This window comes from Sitophilus oryzae, unplaced genomic scaffold, assembly GCF_002938485.1.
Source record: "Sitophilus oryzae breed Bouriz unplaced genomic scaffold, Soryzae_2.0 scaffold_1146_pilon_pilon, whole genome shotgun sequence".
Classification (NCBI taxonomy): domain Eukaryota; kingdom Metazoa; phylum Arthropoda; class Insecta; order Coleoptera; family Curculionidae; genus Sitophilus; species Sitophilus oryzae.
Window position 1 is genome coordinate 1105513 of NW_022145778.1, and position 23129 is coordinate 1128641.

Below are 23129 nucleotides of genomic sequence, written 5' to 3' on the forward strand. Positions count from 1 at the left end.
CCATTTGGAAAATTGCCCATAATTTTTGTATTTCACGGAATAATAAAATTCCGTAAAAACGTTCTTGAGGCAATTTTTTAAGCACAATCCAGTGGCGTAGTCAGTTTTTTTCTATGCTTGCTCTTTTTGTCAGAAATAATAAAAAATATAATTTTTTAAATGGAAATCATAGTTGGCTATGAACTTAAAAAAAAGCTGGCGTTTAACCCTTTCCAACAATATAAAGTGATGGGCATCTATTTCTAAGAATGAGAGAAATATTAGATTTTTTTATCTTTGTATCGAAGCAGGCCTTGATTTTATGTTGACCAAGTTGCCTAATTATTTTTTATTACAATTTAATATTCTATATTATTATTTATCTGCATAATTAAAGACTTTTCAAAAGGTAAATCAACATTCTATATTAGTATTACCAATTACAATTAAAACGCTAGGGTTACAACTGAACTATTAAATGGAGAATTTAGAGAGATTTGGATTGGAACAAGGGACCCCATATCTTAGCCTGCTAAGTCCTGTGATTTAACTCCTTTCGACTTTTTAATGGGGGAAATTAAAAGACCTTCTATATATGGGAAGAAGCATTAGGAAGGAGAAGAATTGCAGACGGCTACTAGTCAAGCTTTTGGACTTATTACACCAGCTCACCTAATAAATCGTTGTAACTCTGTGCGCAAAAGAGGTTTATTGTGTATTCAATAAGAAGGTGCTCAGTTTGAATATATTTGATAATTTTTTTTAGAAAACTATATTCGTCACTCCAAAATACGTTTTTTTAGTTTTGTTCTTTGTTTATTGTATCGATTTCAATTGTAATTACTAATACTAATATATAATGGTAATTTACCTTTTCAAAAGTCTTTAATAGAACATTAAATTGTAATAGAAAATAATTAGACAAAAAGGTCAACACAAAATCAAGATCACACAATCTTCGATATCACACAATCAATACAATCTTCGATATAAAGATAAAAACTTAATATTTCTCTTATTCTTAGAAATAGATACTCATAACTTTATATCGTTGGAAAGGGTTAAACGCCAGCATTTTTTAAGTTCATAGCCAACTATGATTTCTATTTAAAAAAATATATTTTTTATTATTTCTGACAAAAAGAGCAAGCATAGAAAAAAACTGACTACGCCACTGGATTGTGCTTAAAAAAGTGCCTTAAGAACGTTTTTACAGAATTTTATTATTCCGCGGAATAAAACATTTATAGACAGTTTTCAAAATGGTAAAAAATTCAAAAAGACCCCGGATCTCTGTTGGCAGTGAAAATATCAACAGGCGGTTTACGCCATTAAACGTGTCTCAGAAATCGAGCCCATGACATCTATGTCGGTTTTGCTCTATCTAGTCAGGAAATAGGTTTTCTCTGTTAAAACAGACCAATTTCGACCACCCTGTACAAGTCAATTATATCATAGAATCTACAGATGCCCGATGCACTGTTGCAGGATCATGTATGACAAAAGTTACATAGAAATTGTTTCATCTTAAAAAGTACACTTTATAAATAGACAAGGACAGACAACTGCTTCACTTTAAAACAAAAATATATTAGAGTTCACTCTTCAATTTCTAAAACCTCATCAACTGAAGTAGTTTTTCTTGTATTGCATTCTTCCACAATGGGTACAACCAAACTGGCTCTAAATTTCGTTAAATTAGCCAATACTTTTTTTGTAGACGTTTCCTAAAAACAACATCTTTTAAGTTATGATAATACTCATTGACTAATGTTACAGTTCAGATCATACTCGAAAAAATAACAAGTTACCAGTACCCTTTAAAATAACAATCATTAAAAAGAAAATTTACATAAAAACTTCTAGTCAAAAATGGAAAGAAAGAAAAAGAAAAAAGTTTCCAGACAGTCCAATCGTTGAAACATATATGTAAGTCTATTCAGTTTTTTAAATAGATTTGAAAGCCGTCTACCTTTTTCTAAATTAAATATAAAATTTTGACGTGTGTCAAAATTTCATCACGGTGATTTAGCCTTTTATTTTGCTGTGCAACACTAAAGTTTCCAACCCCCAACTGTAATCAAAACACTTTACTTACCTCCATAATTGTCTCGCAAGAATCTAACAGATCCTCACGCAAAGCAGGGTCCTCCGGAATATTTAGTGTAGTTAATATTTTGGAGTACACTAAATTCAACTTGCTGTTTGGTTTTGATAACATGTGAGAACATAGATCTCTAGCTATGCCAGAATGCAGATGTGGACCCTAAAAATGAGTAAATAGTAACATTTTGTCGAATTTATTTGATTAAACTGACTGTATGATCAATTTAAAATTAGTAGAAGTTGAAATAACATTTAAATTATAGATTTACTATTTAGGTGTGTAACTGATGTTTTTGATAGTCACGAAATCTTGAATAATAAATGGAAGTCAATGGCCTGCAGAGGAACCAACAAAAACAGAAAAATAAAGATTAAAATTCTTGGTCTTATTGTTCTAGTCTGTAGTGCATCTTTTCTTATTTTTAGTTTTCTTTTCTGTAATTTTCCATATTATTTAGGGCTTTTCTTATTTCATATTTTGTTCTTTGTTTCTTGTTTAGTCGATTTTAATCTTTTTTAGCGTTCACTTCTTGTTTTTAGTTTTTTTCACATCGTTTTAGTATTTTTTTTCTTTAGTTTTTATTTGTAAACGGCGTCATATTCTTAAATGATAGCACTCCTATCTAGTAAGCACAATATTACTGGTTCCAATCCAGCTCTGGGCAGGGATGTTTAATGTGTGCGAGTCTGGTGTTTGTTCTAATTTAAAAACGCTCAAAAAATTTATTAGTTGGTTAGATGACGTAAACACGACATATGGCCATTAAGAGGGGAAAATCCTTTAAAATAATCTTTTAAAAATGGATCTTAACTTATTTTGTTCGAGATATGTATATAAGAGATTTCCTTTCAAGAGAAATTTTGATTGATGGTCATTATGACGTCGTTTTATTTTTTTATCTATAAATGATACAATACTTCTACAAAAACTTCCAATCACTCAAGATCAGCTGTCGCTCTCACGAACTTAAACACAAACTAAAATGTTATTTCTTCGCCTATTACGACATCGTTTTTTTTTCGATCTTAACATAATTTAAATATTAGTGTGTTATTCTTACGATAGGAGATGAGTCGCATAGAGCCAACATAAACTTGACAACATTATCTATGTCCACTTCAGATAAAGGACTGGTTTTCGGGGCGCTGACCAGAATTCTAACAGTCAATAAAAAGGCGTCTTTCAGCTGTTCTAAATTTCGTGATAGGTACGGAATCTTGCCCAAAGTGTAGGCTATAAGTTGCCTCAATGGTTCGGTTTCAGGCTCATCTACAACAGACGAGAAATTTTAAATATTTAATACAATTTAAATAGATTATAATAAACTAAGTTGATTATTTTAAAGTATGCCAAATTTCATATACGTTTATTTCTAAGAGGAGACGTATTAGAAAAAATTAGTAGTAGTATTATATTTAACAAAAATAACAAGAATTTATATTTTTTCGAAACAACAGAAGTAATTTTTAAAGAGGAATTTAAATGCATCCGTAATTTCTGTCTGTCGTTCCGTCACTCAAATCATATTTAAGTATAAGCTGCCATTTTTAAATAAACCAATAAAAAAAACTAATTTGCATAAAAAAACTCACAGTTAAGGGTTTGAAAAATAATTTCTTACCTTCATCTGCTGGATTACACCATTTTAAAATAAGTTTACATAACAGAGAAGAAGAGTGGATCCTTTCATTTAAAATCAACTGACATAATCCTTTACCAGCAATTTCTTGAATTTCGTATTGCTAAAAAAATAACGGTATACTATAAACCTCTACAGGGTGCTACAAATTCGGGGTACGAGCATTGGAATCTCGGAAACCATAATAGATACGAAGATGGTTAAAATGGAGCAAAGTTGGGTCTTGGGATGTTCACGAAGATGCCATCAAAATAGTTTTAAAAATTTCAAGGATTGCTGAGTTTTTTTGAAAAAAAAAGGATTTTTCTGAAAACCAATTTTATTTTTTCCTGTCGTTACTTTTTAGAAAATCAAAAAACTAATTACACATTCTCACAGCAACTTTATTAGGGCAACCTGATAATATTTTTAGATTTTCAAATTAGCTGATGATTTGGGAGATACAGAGGCCAACTTAATTTTTTTAAATACGGACCTGCAATTTTTATTTAAACTCCCTGACCATTATACTGCTCTACCATTTCCAATCCATCTTCCGGGGAAATGATTTGATTGTTTATAGCATATTATATTTATATTATTTATTTTATATTATATTTTATTATTTTATTGCATTTGATTTTCCTTATTCAATGTTTTACCCCATGTCATTGTTAAGTTTGTAAGCTTATCAATATTGTAACGATGAATAGATTAAATATTTAAAAAAAAACAGAGCCGGACTTGAAATTAGTTTAAATAAATTGTGTTCAAATGTCTGAAACAAAAGAAAAATGTTAAGTGTGGCATATCATTGTACCCAGGAAACCGAGTTCTTTCAAATCATGAAATAAAATTTGCAGGTCCGTATTTAAAAAAATTAAGTTGGCCTTTGTATCTCATAAATTACCAGCTAATTTGAAAATCTAAATGCTGGGTGTTGGCATGTAATAAGAATGTAAAAAGTTCTCTTCTCTATTCCATTTATCCTCAAATATTATGGCTCCCAGTTGTAAAGCGGCGTTATCAAGATTAGGATATATTACCCGAATTAAGAAACTTTCTTAACAATATTTTAATACATAAATGGATCATTTTATATGCGATATTTTCGGAAGAATAGAGTGTGCATATTGTACTTACAGAATCGTCCATCAAATCGACCAATCCCTGTATGAGCTGTGTGAGGGAAGTGCCTCCAGAAAATATTTGTCTGTGCTCTTCGTTCACGCTGTCAGAAAGTTGATCTTGGTCTGGCTCAGCTATCAAATCTGCTCCGTATATCCTTATCAAGTCTACCACAGCGCCAATGCACACTATTAAAAGTTGCATGTCGCACTCTTCACCAGCTTGATAAGCGGCTATCTATAAAAATAAACATAAAAAATCCAACGAACGTCAAAATTTCGAATTTTTACGACAAATATAACAAAACTGAAAATAAAGATTTTTCAACGTGGCTACCGTCTATATTTTTTAAATATTTTTGTTCAATGATTCCGAAACACAAAAAAGGGTACAATAAAAATTATTTATATATTTTAATTACTCACTGGCAAAGCAAACATGTGTATTCCATTCATGGCAGTTGCCTTATCATATATACAACAAATGGCATAACACCTGAATGCTTTCATCCTCACAATATCGTTGTTGAACGTTAAAAACTCTTCGATCACGTCCACCTTCAAAGATTTCAGCGAAGAAGTTAACTGTGACATCTGAAAGAATCCATATTGCTTCATGCAAAAATATTCATTTGGTCATACATATATATAAAGATGAAATATCTTTTTCACACAACATAAAAATTATTTTCAATATACCTACATGCGTATTTAGTAGTGTAATGAGAGAATGTTTCCATTCGTGGCGAAAGAACGTTTGATAATGTTCGCGAACGTTCATAATCATTGGGCAGGAACGTTCCCTCATAAGAACTACTTTGTTTTTTTTTTGTATGAGCACAAACGAGCATATACTAAGGGATGGCAAAGGTTACTCTTGGATCGAGATTTTTTATGTAAAATGAGTACAATGCGTTTATAATGTACTGAACATGGCTGGGAAACTTAAATGGAAATGACAGTTCATTAAAAATAGTTTTTCCTCCAAGATGCAGAGGCGCAAAATATTAAAACTGTCAATATTAACAATGCAAATGTCAATATCTGACAATAATAAAATTTGATTTTTAACTGTCACTCAGAGACGCTTTTGTTGTGATTTTACGGTTTGATTTCGTTTTGATTTGTCGAATTATTGTAAAATTAAATTCCTTCAGATTTTTTGCCAGTATTCTGTTTTAGACAATGTTTTTTAAAAATGGTGGGACAATTTGTGTTTTGTAATAACTCTTAATTATTTTTTATCATGGAGTTTAATTGTTGTACACCTGGTTTCCGAAGGATACAATGGTAAGTAAATTAAACATATCTACTTATAGTTACAGATTTTTTAAATTAGTACTGCTAATAAATGCTACTTGCAGAGCAGTTATTTAATTTTTTTACGGTGCATGTAAGGAATTAAGGACGCGCGTTTTATATTAGCATGATCAGCAGATGATTACATCTGATTTAATTTGTTTTTATTATTTCAGGTCCCAAACGGAAACAAACTGGGAATCTTGCCTACACCAAAATTATATACCTAGCCGTTTCCAATTCACTTCAAAGGGAGGAAAATTATGTAAAACTGCTTGCTATTTGCTGAAAACCGCCAAATATTAAATTATAACTGTAACAACTTAATATATACTATTTCTAGTATTTTTAATATATTTTTTAATTAATATCCGACATATAAGAACACTTTGTATGCTTTTAATTCAGTTGATTTATCGTTTATAATATGTTCGACCTAATTAAAAGCACACAAAGTGTTCTTACATGTATGTCTAAATGTATTTTAAATTAACTAAAACCTTAGACTAAAACAACCCCCCTTCCTCGCACCCCTCTCTTCCATTAGTATTTCTTCCTCCGTCTACCAGAGGCGCCCTTGTATAATAAAATTGAAATGTATTATAAGTTGCCTATCTATTTAATAGTATAAGTCTTTTATCTATGGTACTGAACAAAGAGAGAACAGTAAAAACGTTGCCAAACATATGAAATAAACCGAGAAACTGTGCACATTGCTAAGAGACGTGGAAGAGTGTACATCATGCGTTCAGCTTCACGATTTAATTACGTCTCGTGATACCTTATTTGTTTATTTATTAACGATTCGTTGTAATTTTCCCTACAGCTTGTAAATTTTTAAGTGCAAGTTGGAACACTTGCGCTTTTGGTAAAAATAATTGGAATTGAGTTGGTGTTCGACAGTGGTCGCGCTATTAGAACTCTGAATTCAAAAATCGATATCTCGAAATCCATTAGATATAATTGATTGTACTTTTTTTCAAAAACCTTCTTAATATTTCTGCTATATTTTCTTCGCAGACAGGATGAGAAAATCTTTATAAATAAAAAAGTTACACGATTGCTAAAAATTGCAATGCACTAAAACTAAAAGTAAATGGATGTTTTTTTTTTAATTTTGAATGGAAAAAAAAACAAGCCTACCGAATCTTTCTTATTTAAACATCTTGTAAAAGATCCAAACTTCAAAATAAATAAAGTTTCAATATCTAAAGTAGTTCTTGAGTTATTGTGGGTTATGTGTTAAAAAGTTGAGTTTTTAAATTATCTATTTTCTAACGATATCCTTATAATTCCATTTCAGATGCTCAAAATATCTAATGATTTTAACTGGTCATCTTTTCGAAAATCAAAGTCTTTTAAAAATAAGCGGTTTTACGATTGTGATTTTACTTTACTTGGTAGAGAAAGGCGTACCGGAGAAATTTGGCAATGCCGCAACAGCACACCTGGGCAACGCGGCCCAGCGTTGCCCAGGTCAACTAAAAGTATATTCGGTATGATATATATGTATAACTTACTCCTAGTGTCCTTAAAATACCAAACGCAATGTTCAGACAATTATTAACTGTCAGCAAATCAGTCTTCTTTTTTACTTCTTCCGAGGCAGATCTTACAGCTTCGTTCTTCAAGTTACTTAACTGAACGTTAAGGTAGTCGATTTTTTCTTTAAGTCTGCCTGCTTCTAAATAATCAGTCTTTGCAACGGCGTCTTGCTGTTCTCCTTGTAGAACAATTATATCTGTTTTTAACTTAGCTAACTACAAAAGAAAATGAACAAATTGGAAAAACAAGTTTCATTAAATTGCACAGGGTGATACAGCCTTAAGTCAAGTTTCTCGGGAAAAAATAATTCTAATAATTTTACTACATTGGTTGCCATTTAAAAATATATCAGTGACGTCATATTACAAATTTGGGACAAGCTGTATAGGCTTGGTGCATTCTCCGTCGGTGCTGCCACCATCGGAGAATATCGTAAACAACTAGTACATACAAATACACGGATTAAAAAGCGAGTATACAAAAGTATAATTTGTGGAAATTCTAAAAATAAAAATAAAAAAGTAAATACTATGATATCTTCAGACAGTCTAACTTGTATTATACATACTTTATTATTACAGTTAAGTACAACTACGGTAGCGAGCATAGTTTTAATCACCGGTTTTGATAGTGGGGCATAATTGGGGCTATTTCGACTATAACGAAATTTTTAAAGGTACATAATAATAATTTTAGATCTTCATAAAACATTTAATCACTAGTTGATTAAAAAAGTATAGCATTAATATTGCAAATTATATTTTATTCCCTCATAGTATATGTCTATATTTTTTTTGATTATGGAACGAGCACTTTGTTTACTCACGTATTTTGTCGAACTGCTTGAATCCATTTTTGCTTTTGATCAAATCGGTGTGAGAAACTATGAAGCTATAAAATGTTGTTTCGGGAGGGTTGAATATCCGGGAAACTTGAAAATGTTATTGCAGTAAACGCCCCACAACGCCCTAATTACGCTCTCCTTTACGCATTAACATTTTTTCGGCAATTTTATTAACATTTTAATTGTCACAACACGACGTCTAGTTCGAATTCTTTTTCATTTATTTTTTACTACCCGAAACAGCGTTACATCAAACAAACCTCGTACCTGAGTGTTTTATTAACGTCAATAACTGCACTAGCAAAAAACTAAAATACACAGTACCTAAATATTAAGACAAAATCACGATTTCAATATTAATTTAATGCGATCAACATGACGGCGTGAGATACATACTGATAATTTTTTATTTTTGCCGTTAAAGCGCTGCGGTCGGAATTTGTTGAAATCAACTGAAATGCACCAAGCCTAAAAATTTTTCATGGTCAAGTGCGAGTCGGACTCGCGCACGAAGGGTTCCGTACCATTCATTATCTATACAACATTAGACACTATATTATAAACTTTTTTTCCGATTTAGCTGAAATTTTGAATGCGCGTATAAGTAATTTAAAAAAAATGAAGAAACACATTACTAAAAATTGTATTAATCAATAATAAATATGTAAAAAGTAAAAATAAACATGCAAAAATTCAAAAAACAAGCGATTAAAAAAAAGTCGCCTTGCCTAGGATTTGAACCTGCCTTAGGGCTCGAACACACTGACGACCAGGTCGCACCGGCCAGGCCGCAGCTACCTCTAAAACCATTAAATCAAATGATATAGCGCACGCTAACAGAAGACTGCTCGGAAATATTATTATTTTCTGCCGCTTGTTGCCGGTTTTCTTCCAAAATAATAATTTTTCAGATGAAATCCCTCAAATTCAAGGTACAATATTTTATTTTCTATAAGATATAGTGTTTTAGTGTAGTTTTTGCACACGTGCAGAAAATCCAAAGAAATAGTATACAGACTGGATCAAAGGTAAACTTAAATCTAAACCCTTTTTTATCAAGGGTCGATTCTAGTAAAAACTCAAAACATTTTTATATGACATACCTACTCTATTTATGGTTGGTATGATACCTGTTATTATACCTTTGAGTTTCGATGTTAAAAAATAAAAAAAAATAATATTTAAAGTTTTTCTACAACCACTTGTTTTTTTTATTAAATTAGTTTTTTTAGTTGTATTGTAGTCATGTACAAGGAGAACAACTGTATTTTAAATATTATATTTAATTTAACGTTTTTCAAACAGGATTCATTAGACTATATTTCTACTACTAGGTACATTATTTTTAAAAAAAATTAAGAAAGTAACTTAAACATTCATAAAAATAGAAGTAATTACTGTTGTAGATTCTTCGTTATATTGTAAACATTGAAATAACTGGAGCTTGTGTGTCGGATACACATTGTACCATTTGTGGTTCTCCCATATTTAGAGCCAGTGTCTCACGATCTTTTTTACGATGGCCCTAATATGTTTACTTCTAAAGTCGATAAGGGCGCCATATCAGTAGAAAAAAGAAACAGAATATCTCCCTTTTTGTCGGTCGCGCGTACACAATGCTTTTTGTTTGTTGTGAATAGCAAATTCGCTGTTTAGTTAACTCGGATATTTTAACATTTCTGAAACAATATTTTCTAATTGGTAAAACGTAAAAAATCGTTAGATTTGACAACTCTGTTGAAACTGGTCGTCAGTGAGTTTGAGCCCTTACTACGGCTCCAACGTCATAGCAGCGTAAAGTCCTAACGCTTTAACCACGCGGTAATAAACCGGGGACTTGAAAGATTCTATGTAAAATTCTTACTTAAAAGATAATGTTTAGTGAAAGTACTTTTTTATTTATAAACATTTATTTAATTCTGTTTTTAGTATTTGTTCTTATAGCGGCAACATAGATACATTATCTGTGAAAATTTCAACTGTCTAGCTATAACGGTTCATAAGATAGACCTTTGTGACAGACGGACGGACAGCGAAGTTTTAGTAATAGAGGGTTCCCGTTTTTACCCTTTGGGTACGGAACCCTAAAAACTAATCGACGTGTCTGCGCATGTTTCCACAAGTACCTTTGATTTAGCGAATCTATTCCTCGTTAAAGAATCACCCTCTATACAGGAGATACTAATAAAAGTGTATTAAAAATGCTTACTTTGACTTCTCTTTGGTTTTCTAACACCACTGCTTGCTCTACATCGACGGGATACAATAAATCCGATATTATTTCACAAGCAAAACGAGACCTTAATTCTGCATCCGGAATAGACAGTTTTAAACAATCTAAAAAATCACAATTAAGAAATAAGAAAAAAAAACGGCACTTACAGTCACACCAATAATTTCTTCAACAACTTCGTCCACAAAATCAAATTTTTTTAAAGCGTAGCTGACAAGTTTGTTTAACGATTGACGAGTTGGCGGATCGGAATAATCATAAAATTTTAACATATGAAACAACTGATTCAGGATAAATTGTTTTTCGATAAAATTATCTGCGTAGTCATTAGTTTCAAGAAACCTGTAAAAAGTACAACATTTAAGTTCAGAATATAATATAAATACATTTAAAAAGACTATACCGCCTTCCTAAACAAGGAATGAAAGGATTTAACTGGTGTAACTAGGTCTAACTGGTCTCTACAAAATGTATAAACTCTGCAGAGCGATCAGCTGTTAAATCCTATGATATATGCTTAGTAAAAATATACATACAGGGAAAGAACCTGATAACCACCAGTCGTCCAGGGCTCTCCTGTAAAATTAGTAAAATGGCGCTAATCATGTTTTCCCCTGGACCCTTCATAAGCAATACGTATTTTTAGTTTTTACTTTAAGCAAACGCTCTTAGTGTTTTTCCTGGTGTTGTATGTTTTTGTTTTTATCTTTGTGACTTTTAAATGATTATTTATAATGCAACAATGCAAATTATATTTTTGTATCTAGATTTATTTTGTATAAACTTTACATATGTACATACTTTTAGTTATATTGGGTAAAAATATATGCTAACAATAAATTACTTTTGTTTTATTTTTTAACCCAGGATTGATGGTGAGTATTGATCATAAATACATGAGCAGCAATTATTCTGTAAAGGCACGGCAAAGAAATGAGTTTGTAATAGATATAAACAAAATAAACATTAAAAAATAAATAAATCGGAGTTTGTGATCGGATGCCATCTTTTGGTCGAAAAAGTTTTGTATAGAATATATTGGCTACAATTAAAATAACGCAGTTGTTAAATATACACATAATAATATATCCCTAAAGTTAATTGATTAAAGAATATTTAACAAAAAGCTTCTTTTTTGAACGTCTTTAACTTCAATTTCAAATAAAATAAAACATACGATTTGGAAGTGTACAATCAAAGTGCTCATACCTCGAGCAAGCGCAGAAAACTATAACCCAAGGATAAACTTATGTGAAAAATGCATGGAAATTCTATATCCATCGTTCAATATTGGGACAAGAATTTAAGCGGTACCCCCGGTATAGTCTTTTAAATGTATTTGATATAAGCGCAGAAAGCTTAGTATAACTCAAGGATAAACTTATGTGAAAAATGCATGGAAATTCTATATCCATCCTTCAATATTGGGACAAGAATTTAAGCGGTACCCCCGGTATAGTCTTTTAAATGTATTTAATATAAGCGCAGAAAACTTCCTATAACCCAAGGACAAACTTATGTGAAAAATGCATGGAAATTCTATATCCATCCTTCAATATTGGGACAAGATTTTAAGCGGTACCCCCGGTATAGTCTTTCAAATGTATTTGATATAATAGGATCGAAAAATAAACGTCACAGTAGTCTTTGAAATAAAAATAGGTGATACCTTTTGTTAGCTGAACCCTATGTGATTTGTGTTGTGTAAAAATTGAAATAAAATTTTGTAAAAAATAATATTTAATTTACCAAAAAAGTAAAAAGTTTCCAAACAAAAATCTGTTTTCATAAAATAATTTTTACTGAATAGATTTGCATACAAATAAAAAAATACGTTTAAATTTTAATTTTTTGACCAGTTTTTATGTCAATTTTTAATATATGATACATGTAGGGGTCGGCACGACAAAAATTATCACTGATTGTTATTTCATAGGTCACTCTGACATCGTTTCTTATTTCGTTCGTATGGTATCATTACCCTTTAATATATGTCATAAAATAAGCTACTTCTGGAATGACATTTTCAACTTCGTCCTCGAATTTTTCGTTTTCTTTGAGAAACTCTACAAATAATTTCCAAAAACTTATCGTTTCCCAATTCAGATTTTCATAAGGTATTATTTTGTCTTTATTTAAGTTCAAGACATCTTTTGTTTCCTGTAGACTTCTTGATCTAAAAGTAGACTTAATTATTTATATTGAATTGAATACACAGGGTGACCCAGAGTTTCCAAAAAGCTACAATCAAGTTTCATTTTCAATCCAAACTTTTCCATTCAGAATAATGAATAAAAAAACTAAGGTTAATTAGACAACTGTTAGGAGCCAAATGGTTCCACCATGTCTCAAACGTATCGATCCTTGAAAAAGCTAGTTGCGAGAGCGCCGAGGCCATGATTACCAAATCCCCCTTAAGGATGGACTGGTCACGTATGGAAGATGCAAGAAAACCGCCTACCAAAATCTCTTCTTTACAGGGAGCTTGTAAACGGTAAGAGGAAACCAGGTGGACAACTCAGAAGATACAAAGATATTTTCCACGAAAATTTGAAGGGGATAAGCATGCAGAACCAGTGGGAAAAAGCAGCGCACAATAGAAAGCAATGGAGAAAAATTGTAAACTTAGTTAACAGCGACAACCAAAATATAAAAAGGTAACAAAGCAATGAGATTTTTGAATGTCCGGAGTGCGGAAGAGAGATGACATCAAGTATAGGGCTTTTCAGTCACAGAAAAGCTTATGAAGGGAAACGCCTTGCGTAACCATCTTCTGATGCGTGTCAAATACTCGTCAGCGAGTAATGGCAGTAGTAGTAGTAGTAGTAGTAGTAGTAGTAGTAGTAGTAAACATATATTTGAATCACTATATATTTCTAGAATAAATTTTAAAATGTGCGCCATCATTTCCTGTGTGTTTTATGAAAAAAAATCATAAATTTAACATAACAAACTTGACATGGCGCTTTTACGAAACACCAGTTCATCCTGTATTTCCTATATATGATAGGAAATAAATATACTTGAAATAAAATTTGGTAAGAATATGCTTAAAAAGGTTCTCAGTCTCAGTAATATCCCTTTGGTCACCATCAAGACGTACAGATTCCATTAAATCGAGAATTTCATAATTGAAAGATTGCAACCATGCATTTAAAAATCCGGTATAAATATAATTTTGTATTATTTCACTTAAATCAAATATTCCAGAGATCAAAATAGTTCTTCTGTCACTAATCTAGAAAAAAAAACGTTTGTATAGTAATTAGTTTACAGTCTAAACTTAGATTATATACAGGTTGTCTCTTAAATAAGTGCAAGTTTTTTAGCAAGTGGTAAATCTGAACAAAAGAGACATACAGGGTGACACATTATTGCGAAGTCCAATGTAGTCGTTGTTGTTAAAGATATAAAAAAAGTTTTATGCAGATATTGCATAGTTTATAAAAGGGCATATACTAAAAATATTTTGTAGTATGCAAATAATAAACATAGTATACATAGGAAAATTTACGTTATCTTATAGAGGGAATTCTTTATAGCGTCACCAAAGTCGGAATATTTAAAATGCTATAACTCTCTCTCTCGATTTTTTTAAATGCAACACTCTGTATATTATTTTTCATTTAGACGCAGAATTAAAAAATGCACATTTTTTGTATTTAAAGTGTTCCTAAATTTTAGGGGGTTTGCAGATATCCGCTGTATTATATTACATATGGAGTTTTCAACGATAAAATACCAGACAAAGATCATGTTAGCTGGATATGTTTTGTAAAAAATTTACTGTTGGAAGAGCCATATTTATGTAATAATATAACACGAATATCTGCAAAACCGTTAAAAATTTATGAACACTTTAAATACAAAAAATGTTAACTTTTTAATTCTGCATCTAAAATGAAAATAATATACAGGATGTTATATGCGTTAAAAAAATTGAGATGTAGCATTTTAAATATTGCGATGTAGACGACAACATAAAAATTACTCTGTATAAGATAATGTAAATTTTTCTTCGCGGGTGTATTCTGTTGTCCTTGGTGTTTAGGAAAATATAGCTAATTATTAATAAAATTAAACTGACTCTAATTTTTAACTTTCGGATATAGTGTTTTTAACCAAGTTTCAGTAAATAAGGAACAGAATGGCAACGCTGCATAGTGCTGGAAATAAAAGTAGCGTACTATACGCAGAATTTTATGGTGAATCCAAATTTGTACAGAAAAATAGGGGATATTCCACCCCCTATAAAGGAATTTAAAAAAAAACTTAAAACTTTATCATAACTTTTTTGGCACACCCTGTATACAATTTTTTTTAGTATATTATGCTCCTTAATAAATCATGCAACATCTGTATAAAACTTTTTTCGACGACGATATTGGACTTAGTCGCACTAATGGGCCACCCTGTATACCGGGTGCGTCTCAAAAGTGGCTCACCCCCTATAACTTTTTTATTTTTTCAGTTAGAAAAACGAGATTTGGTATGTTAATATATGACATAAATTAGGATTGATTGACGTATTCAATTATTTTCGGTCACGTCCTGTTTCACCGGAAATGACTACAACTTTTGATTTTTAAATAGCACCTCGGTATTTTTTTACTTTATTCGAAAGAAAATAACACTCTGAATACAATGACATATCATATGTCAACTTTTGACATTTCCACATATGGTTTATTTGAAATTATAACTTGCGGTATGTAACGAAAATTTTTTTTGACTAGAAATACCAAGTGTGTGGTATCAAATTATTCGTAAAAAATGCTTTTTCCAAATATGCTAATGAGTCACCCTCGGTCCATTTGAAAAAATTGAGATATGATTAAAAATACGATTTGATCATTCTCTAACTGGCCAGGACAAGACACTAAAAACATTAGACGATCAAATCTATTTTTCCAAGGCTCCTTGATTAAGAATTAGTGTTTTTAACATAGCCATAGCACTCTAGATTGAATTTTAAAATACCATTTTTTATTAAGCGAGAATGTCAAAAGTTGACATATGATACGTCATTCTATTCAGAATGTCATTTTCTATCGAATAAAGTAAAAAAATACAGAGGATGCCACTTAATGGTCCCATATCTTTTGAGACGCATCCGGTATGCTATATAAAATTTTGAAAATCAATTGAAAATACACGACATACTTAATTTTGACATTTTTTTAAAATATGTGTGGGTTTACATGCATCTCAGACATGCATAATTGGTCCTAACTTATTTTTCGTAATTTTAGGTGTAGAAAATTAAAATTACTGTGAACTTATAAACACAATATGCAGAACGTACAATACACTGTCAAGAAATTTGGGGAAAAACCTGTAGCACTGATAAGTTTTTTTAATTTATCATAAAATGTAAGGAAAAATGTAAAATTTTCAACAATTTTTTTGCCAAAAAAACTCTTGGGTCTGTTTTGTAGGGTCAACATATAATACCAATTAAAATACTTGAACTTGTTTAAAAGACACCTCTGTATAGACGGAAGATAAACTACCATGTACATACCGAGATACATCTCAGAACATTACTCAATTTTTTGAAAGCCATCAATCTAACTTTAGTATCTATATCTCTCGTACGTTTTATTAACCGTTCAATACTTTCTTTGTTCAGAATTATTTTTTCAATACACAACTCTCTCACCTAAAAATATAATAAAAATAACATTAGGTATTTTCCTTATTATACAGGGGGGTCCCAATTGTATTCAGAAAACTTCAACATCAATATTCTGCAGATAAAAATAATTAAAAAATATATAAACTCACCGGCAAAAAAAACCGGCCACTAAAAGCTAGACCCAATTTCAAAGTTGGATTTCTCGCGAACTACTCATTAGAGTTTGATGATTTTTCTTTTAAATTGTAAATTAATGGTAAATTAAATTGTATGGCTCTTAAACCAATGCATTTTGCCGCGAATCTCTTGGACCCCTGTTTCCTGGGAGAGTACCTTAACAATGAAGAACACATAGCCACTATATAATTTGTCAACAATATCACCAACAAACATCCTCAGTTTGTCAATAACAAAGAAGCCATTTTTACAGATGTAACAAATTATTGCGCCAAATCGGGTTTATGGGCTCCCGACTACGTTTGGATGTCAGTTAAAAATGTAGACTGTCTAGGTTGGTGGCAAGCCATGTATAAAAATACTCAGTTGAAATATTTAGCTGTTGCTCTGCTGTCTTTACCAACATCCTCTGCAGCCACTGAGAGAAGTTTCAGTACTTACAGTTTTATCCATTCTAAAAAAGGAATCGCTTAAATGCACAAAGTGCCGGCAAAATAATGTTGGTAGCTCATAACAATAAATTATTACTACAAAAACAAAAAGTGGATATGGAACATGATATTCAACAACATGAAACTCCTCCAGAACCACTAGAACACGTAGATGTAGGGGTCCGTCCTTTAGAATCAGAACCAGATGATACATCAAATATATCTGATTTGGAAATAGAAACAGACGAAGACAGTACTACTACTATAATACCCTATGAAGATGGGACCAGCTCGGCGCCTGAAAGTATTCCGGAATAGAATAATTCAGTTATTTGTGTTTTACGTTTTTTAAATTTATATTTTCTGTGTTTTTACTTTTTTTAAGTTCATAGTCATAGTTCATGGTTTATGTACAAAGTACAAATGTTACCAAATGATTTTTGTTATGTGTTATGTTTATGACTTTTATGAGTTATGTATTGTTTATTAAAATACCGTATGATCGAAAAAAAAACGGCGTCCAGTTGGCTGGGAAACGACGATCGATGACATTTCCCATATAAATTTACATATAAAATGACAGCAATCTTCATTTTATAGCCATGACGCCGCTTTTTTTCGATCATACGGTATAACAATTAATATTATGTTTATTGTTTTTTTTCCACTTACATGTTGGTATCAAATGTCTATCTAATTTATTCCTTTATTGTATCAACAAAAAATATGTAAAATTGTAAAATTTCCTAAAATTTCATAAATTTCCGAAAGTTTCGGAAATTTCCTGCAACAATCAAAAATTTCTGAAATATTGACATCACTATCTGCAATACAAACAGAGATAATGTGGTGATTAAAAAAACAAAATGCTCACAAAAGATGAGGCTACGATGTGATTTAATTTAGCAATAGCTACTACCGCTGCTGAACCCTATAGGGTGTTACAAAGTTTGGGCAAAAAACTTCGTCTTATTGTTGTGCCCTGTATATGCTCAAAATAAATTTGGAATAAAAATTGCTGACGTAGCATCCTTTAAGAAGGAATTAATTTACAATTAAAAAAAAAACATAATCAAAATCTAATAAGTGGTTCGCGAGAAATCCAACTTTGAAATTGGGACTAGTTTAAAAACTAGGTGGCTAAAGTGGCCGGTTTTTTTTGCCGGTGAGTGTATAAATGTGTGTCCTAAAATGTTTCACTTTGGAGATATAGGGTGTAGTAGTTTATGTTGTTTTACGTTATATATTTTATGTTTATGTTTGCTATTTGTAAGGAAGCAAGTCAATAAATAGTTTTTAATTTGATAATCATATTATTTTATGTCTTTACACCACTAGCAACGCTTAAAACCTCTTGAATTAGTGAAGACTCAGAGTCCGCGCGCGACTCCTTTCATGTAACAAATAAAGCGCGACCTCCGAAAGGTTAACATTTAAAAAATAGGCACATAAAATTGAATTCTGATTGTCTTGACTTTGGGGTAATTGAATTAAGTCATTTTACTGACTTAACTTGCAGATAATCATTATTTAAATCAAAAATATAGACTTAAGTCATAAAAACGACTTAAATAACGTTAAATTGACTTAAGTCTTCACAAAAATGATTTGACTTGAAGTAAAATGATTTAAGTCAAAGACTTAAATCATTTGAACTTTATATCGGAATTGACTTAAGATTTAAATCATTATTTTAGAAATTACGTAAAACTTAAGTTTTTTAAAACTGCCTTATTGCAGCTCTGTCTATGACGTCATTTTTTTTCGCAGAAAATGGACAAAATTCAGATGCATAAAAACTAGACTTTATTTCAAGCAAACCAAAAAAGCAATTTGTTATTATTCGGAGTACAATTTACTTTATTAAGATAATTTACTAATATTTAAAAAAACATTTTTTTTGTTACCGTATTACATTACAGAAAAATTTGATAGTAACAATGTAGTGGCGGTTTTTTGTAGCATGTAGCGAACACGCCGCGCCGCGCCGTAATGGGATTATGCGTTAAACAGTTGGCAACACTAATCATAAAAAATAAAAATAGTTTTAAAATAATATATACCCAGGTGGGTATGCTGATTTGTTTCATTTTTTATTCAATAATTTAATTTTTTTCCATTTGTATAATATAGCTCAAAAGATCTTACCCTCGCTTGTCCATCTCCTTTAATTATGCTTAAAAAGTCATTACAAATGCTATTTTCTGGATCATCTGGATCTTGTAAACGATAAAGGATTCTGATTGCTAGAAGCCTGATCGCAGTTTTTGAGTCCTACAATTTTTTTAATACAAATATAATGCCATAAAAAATAGATATTCAGTTACATAAAGTCGTTCTAAAAAAACTGATTCGAGATCCGTAATAATTTCTTCATTTATATCTTTTCCAACTAAATTGTCAAAAAGACAGGAAATGGTTTGGCTAGCTTTGTACCTTATTCCCTCATCAACACACTGACTAGCCTGTAAAAACAGAGAAAAAAATAATGGACATCTGAATTTTTTTTATTTAAAGTCCTAAAACATAGAACAAAGTGTTTAGAATTTAACGTATAATCCATAACACATAAACATATAGGGAATTCCACATAGGTATTTAAAATAAGCAAATTGTTAGCCACTGAACTGTTGAATAGGAAGTGGAAAATATTTTAAAAAGAAAGTAAACATTAAAATATTTATATATGGACCTAAATTAAATCCTAAAAAAACTTTTAAAGATTGGATGTGTAAAAAAGCTTGTATTTTGGATTAAGAAATAGCTACATACCTCCAACAAATATTTGAAAGCTTTATAAAACAGAGAATCTTCATTTATGATCTCGTTCTCAAATCTGTACTCATGTGATAAAAATAATCCTAGAAATTCTACCAGTCGATCACAGAAAGGATTTTTCGCTTTAATATCCGTTTTCAGTACTTTACATAAAGGATATTGGAAAGCTTTGAAGAATAAATCCACATCGGTCTACAATAAATATACTTCTTAATGACGATACTATATCGCATAAATTTCTTACAGTTTCCAAAAGTTTGCTTAATTGAGACACGTTTCGCTGATGGCAAGCCTTTGTAACTTGCGAAGCAGTTAATATTTCTGATATGGTATGTATTAAATAATCTAAATTTTCATCATTTATATCTTCAGTTTCAGTCATATTTCTGCTGGAACTCATGGTGCAGATGTGGGAAACTATTCCTATGTTACTCCTCTATTCCTTTATTACAAAATTAAAAATAAATTCAAATTCTGTCTAAAATAAATTTAAAAAAACGAAAAACACTTCAACAAACAAAAACTTATTCCGGCCATTATTTTCATTCTTGTTTAATACATGGTTGTTTATGTTTTGTCTTTATCGTTCCTTGTTTAAAATATTTCAAATATAAAACGGTTAAACATGTCAAAAATTATTGACCACAGATTAGCGGTAATTTAGTTTGACGGCCTTAGCTACCAGGGTGGTGCCAGGGCTATTTAGCGACCACAGATTAAAATAGTGTAAAGTACCATTGCTTATTTTTTAAATTCTGGATAGGGATGTGCACGTAAAAAATTATTGAAAAATATTTTTTTTGTCTAAACAAAATACTTCTACTCTGTCGACTTCTACATTATACGACAAAGTTAACATTTATTCCATATTTATTCTTTAGTTACAATACCGGCAAAAAATAGTAAGCGTAAACCTAGGCGCAAAACACATCCTTTAATTATGTTATATATCATATATAATTTGGTGCACCATCATATATGATCGATGTCATACCAGAAATACTCTCATCATTATTTTAAAATACAGTGGCGCCAAGTGGCCCCGGTTTTTGAATCGAATATCATAAATTTAAAAAAAAGTAATCTAAATTATAAAACTGGACGTACCTATTAAAATAGAAAATATATTTTTTAACAACCACACAATACATCTATCTACATTTCTTCAATAGGATCAATATTAAGTATTTCTAATGCTTTATGAAAGACATATTGAAGGCTTTTTAATAGATAAATTCTTGAATGGAGAACACTAAAAAGATGCTCCCTTGGGTTCTACAATTAAAATTAATTTGCCACAATAAAATCAAATATCAATATATGAAATGTTAGATTGTTGAAAGAAATACCTACTGTTAAAATTCTTATTCTCCTATAATAGACACTATAAACTGAACACATGTTGCACAAATATGTTATTAAATTTTGTACATTCAGAAACTCTTTTTCTATATCTCTGATACAATTCTTAACAACATTGGGAAATTGTAATATGTATCCATAAAATAATTCCCATTCTTCCTACAAAAACAAATTCTAAAAATAAAAGAAAATATTTATAAGGAACTAAATACTTACTGGTTGATTTAATAGTGAAAAATCAACATCCTCTATCTCTGGTAATTTTGGATAAATACCTTTTTCTACATTTTTATCAAATTCCTTAAGTAATACTGCTAATCTGGCACAATTGTAAAATATAAATGAAGGACCTTAAAAAATAGATACAATGTAAGTACTTAACTCTTTTGTAAAATATGCAGGCCATGGTTGTACACATTTAAACAATATTTTCAAAGAGCAATTTAGATATATTTTTACATTAAAGTTGTATTTTTTTAAATGGGTTGGTATATTTTTTGCTATATATAGCTTTGGAAATAATTTTAAAATGTGTGCTACTACTGACCTCCTAATTTAAGAGTGGAATAAAAATCTCAAATTAGAAACGAAGAGTCCAGGGGAACAACATAAGTGCTATTTCACTGATTTTACAGGAGAGTACTGGATAGCTGGTCGTATCAAGTTCTTGCCGTGTATTCCATGTTATTTTTACTAGGCATATATCAAAGGATTTAACAACTTATTGCCCTGCAGAGTTTATACATTTTGTAGGGACCAGTTAGATCTACTCTATTATTGTAAAATCCTAAAATTAAGAAATTGGCGCTTATCAAGTTTTTCGCCTGGACCTTTCAAATCTGATATAGATTTTGGGATCACTGAGTCATCTTGTATAGTATAAATTACCATTTTGTTGATATACCTACCTTTATTTACATCACTAAGACACTTTAATGACACTTTTATAGGTTTATGTGGTTTATTCGAAAGAAGTTCCACAGTAACTGAAGAAACACCTAATTTGTAAAAGTATTTAACAACATCTGAGTTATAATTGGCACTGACCCTGTATCTATGTCGTGCAACCATTTCCATATCAATAGCTCTGCGTCTACAAGTTTAAAATTTTCAGAAAATAACTACTTACTGCTCTGTAGATACTTTTTTCTTACTTGAACAAATCCGAAGCCAAATATTCCATATCTTTCACACCGTTTTTATTAATAACTGGTCCACAAGTTATATGTGGATTTTTATTTTTTCTATTAAGACTTAAATAGATGGTAGTAGCATTGCCAGATACTTTTTCACTTGTAGTAAGCTTTAACAAGTTTGCAGTCACAGATTTCAAAATGTACAGTCGTAACAAACTTAGATTTAAGTTGTTTATATCATTCTGTTCTATATTTTCATCGATCTCTAATTCAATATGTTTATTGAATAATTCGTATTTGCCATGTGGTCTGTTTTCATTAAACAGATCTTTCATATTACTTTTATACACAAAAAATCTATCTAGAAATATGTGGGCATGATTGTCTATAATCTCAATCTTCTCAACTTTAACTAAATTCTTTAAAATGTCTATAATTTTACTAAAAGCTTGGTCGTTCTCAGTTTGCTTTAACTTATAGTTCAGGATGGTTTCTTGATCATGTGCTGGTTTATCCTTAATAACGGACAACCAATTTTTCCACAATAATGGAAAACTAAGGTCTCCAAGTCTTTCAAAATACCTGCTATGAATTTTTACATGAGTTTGATTTGTAGCAGGTTCAATTCCGGTAAGAGTGATGTACAAATGTTTAACGCATTCGTCCAAAAAAGACATTTTAATAATTCATTTTAAACAGTTTTAAATCAGTGATATCAAAATCAAAATTAATCAAATTAAAGTTGTTTAACAAATTCTAACCTATATAAATATAAATGACAGGTTAAAATTAATAGTTCAAATAAACTATCCATTCTAAATTAGTTCAAAGGCAAAGGCGTAACTACGAGGGTAG

The 23129-nt window shown here is 30.7% G+C and overlaps 2 protein-coding genes across 3 annotated transcripts; both read right to left on the minus strand.

Annotated features, from left to right (window-relative positions):
- Window positions 1-1352: 1352 nt before the first annotated feature.
- Window positions 1353-20312, minus strand: LOC115887013 (condensin complex subunit 3-like). 2 transcript variants are annotated; one of them, XM_030906339.1, is made up of 16 exons: window positions 20021-20312; window positions 19771-19968; window positions 19326-19463; window positions 19147-19272; window positions 16277-16414; window positions 13776-13990; window positions 12734-12928; window positions 10910-11094; window positions 10729-10856; window positions 7651-7890; window positions 5258-5425; window positions 4848-5069; window positions 3708-3828; window positions 3147-3355; window positions 2078-2245; window positions 1353-1706 (listed from the first exon to the last, which is right to left on the minus strand). In XM_030906339.1, the coding sequence occupies exons 1-16, from the start codon at window positions 20174-20176 to the stop codon at window positions 1578-1580; spliced, it is 2736 nt and encodes a 911-aa protein (XP_030762199.1). In that variant the 5' UTR covers window positions 20177-20312; the 3' UTR covers window positions 1353-1577. The 2 variants fall into 2 exon arrangements, with proteins under 2 accessions (XP_030762199.1, XP_030762203.1); XM_030906343.1 differs by lacking the exon at window positions 5258-5425.
- A 580-nt stretch (window positions 20313-20892) lies between these two features.
- On the minus strand, window positions 20893-23053 carry LOC115887025 (DALR anticodon-binding domain-containing protein 3). Its single transcript, XM_030906351.1, has 5 exons — window positions 22293-23053; window positions 22047-22231; window positions 21355-21488; window positions 21130-21297; window positions 20893-21051 (listed from the first exon to the last, which is right to left on the minus strand). Exons 1-5 carry the CDS (start codon window positions 22949-22951, stop codon window positions 20932-20934), a joined length of 1266 nt encoding a protein of 421 aa, XP_030762211.1. The 5' UTR covers window positions 22952-23053; the 3' UTR covers window positions 20893-20931.
- Between the last annotated feature and the right edge of the window lie 76 nt (window positions 23054-23129).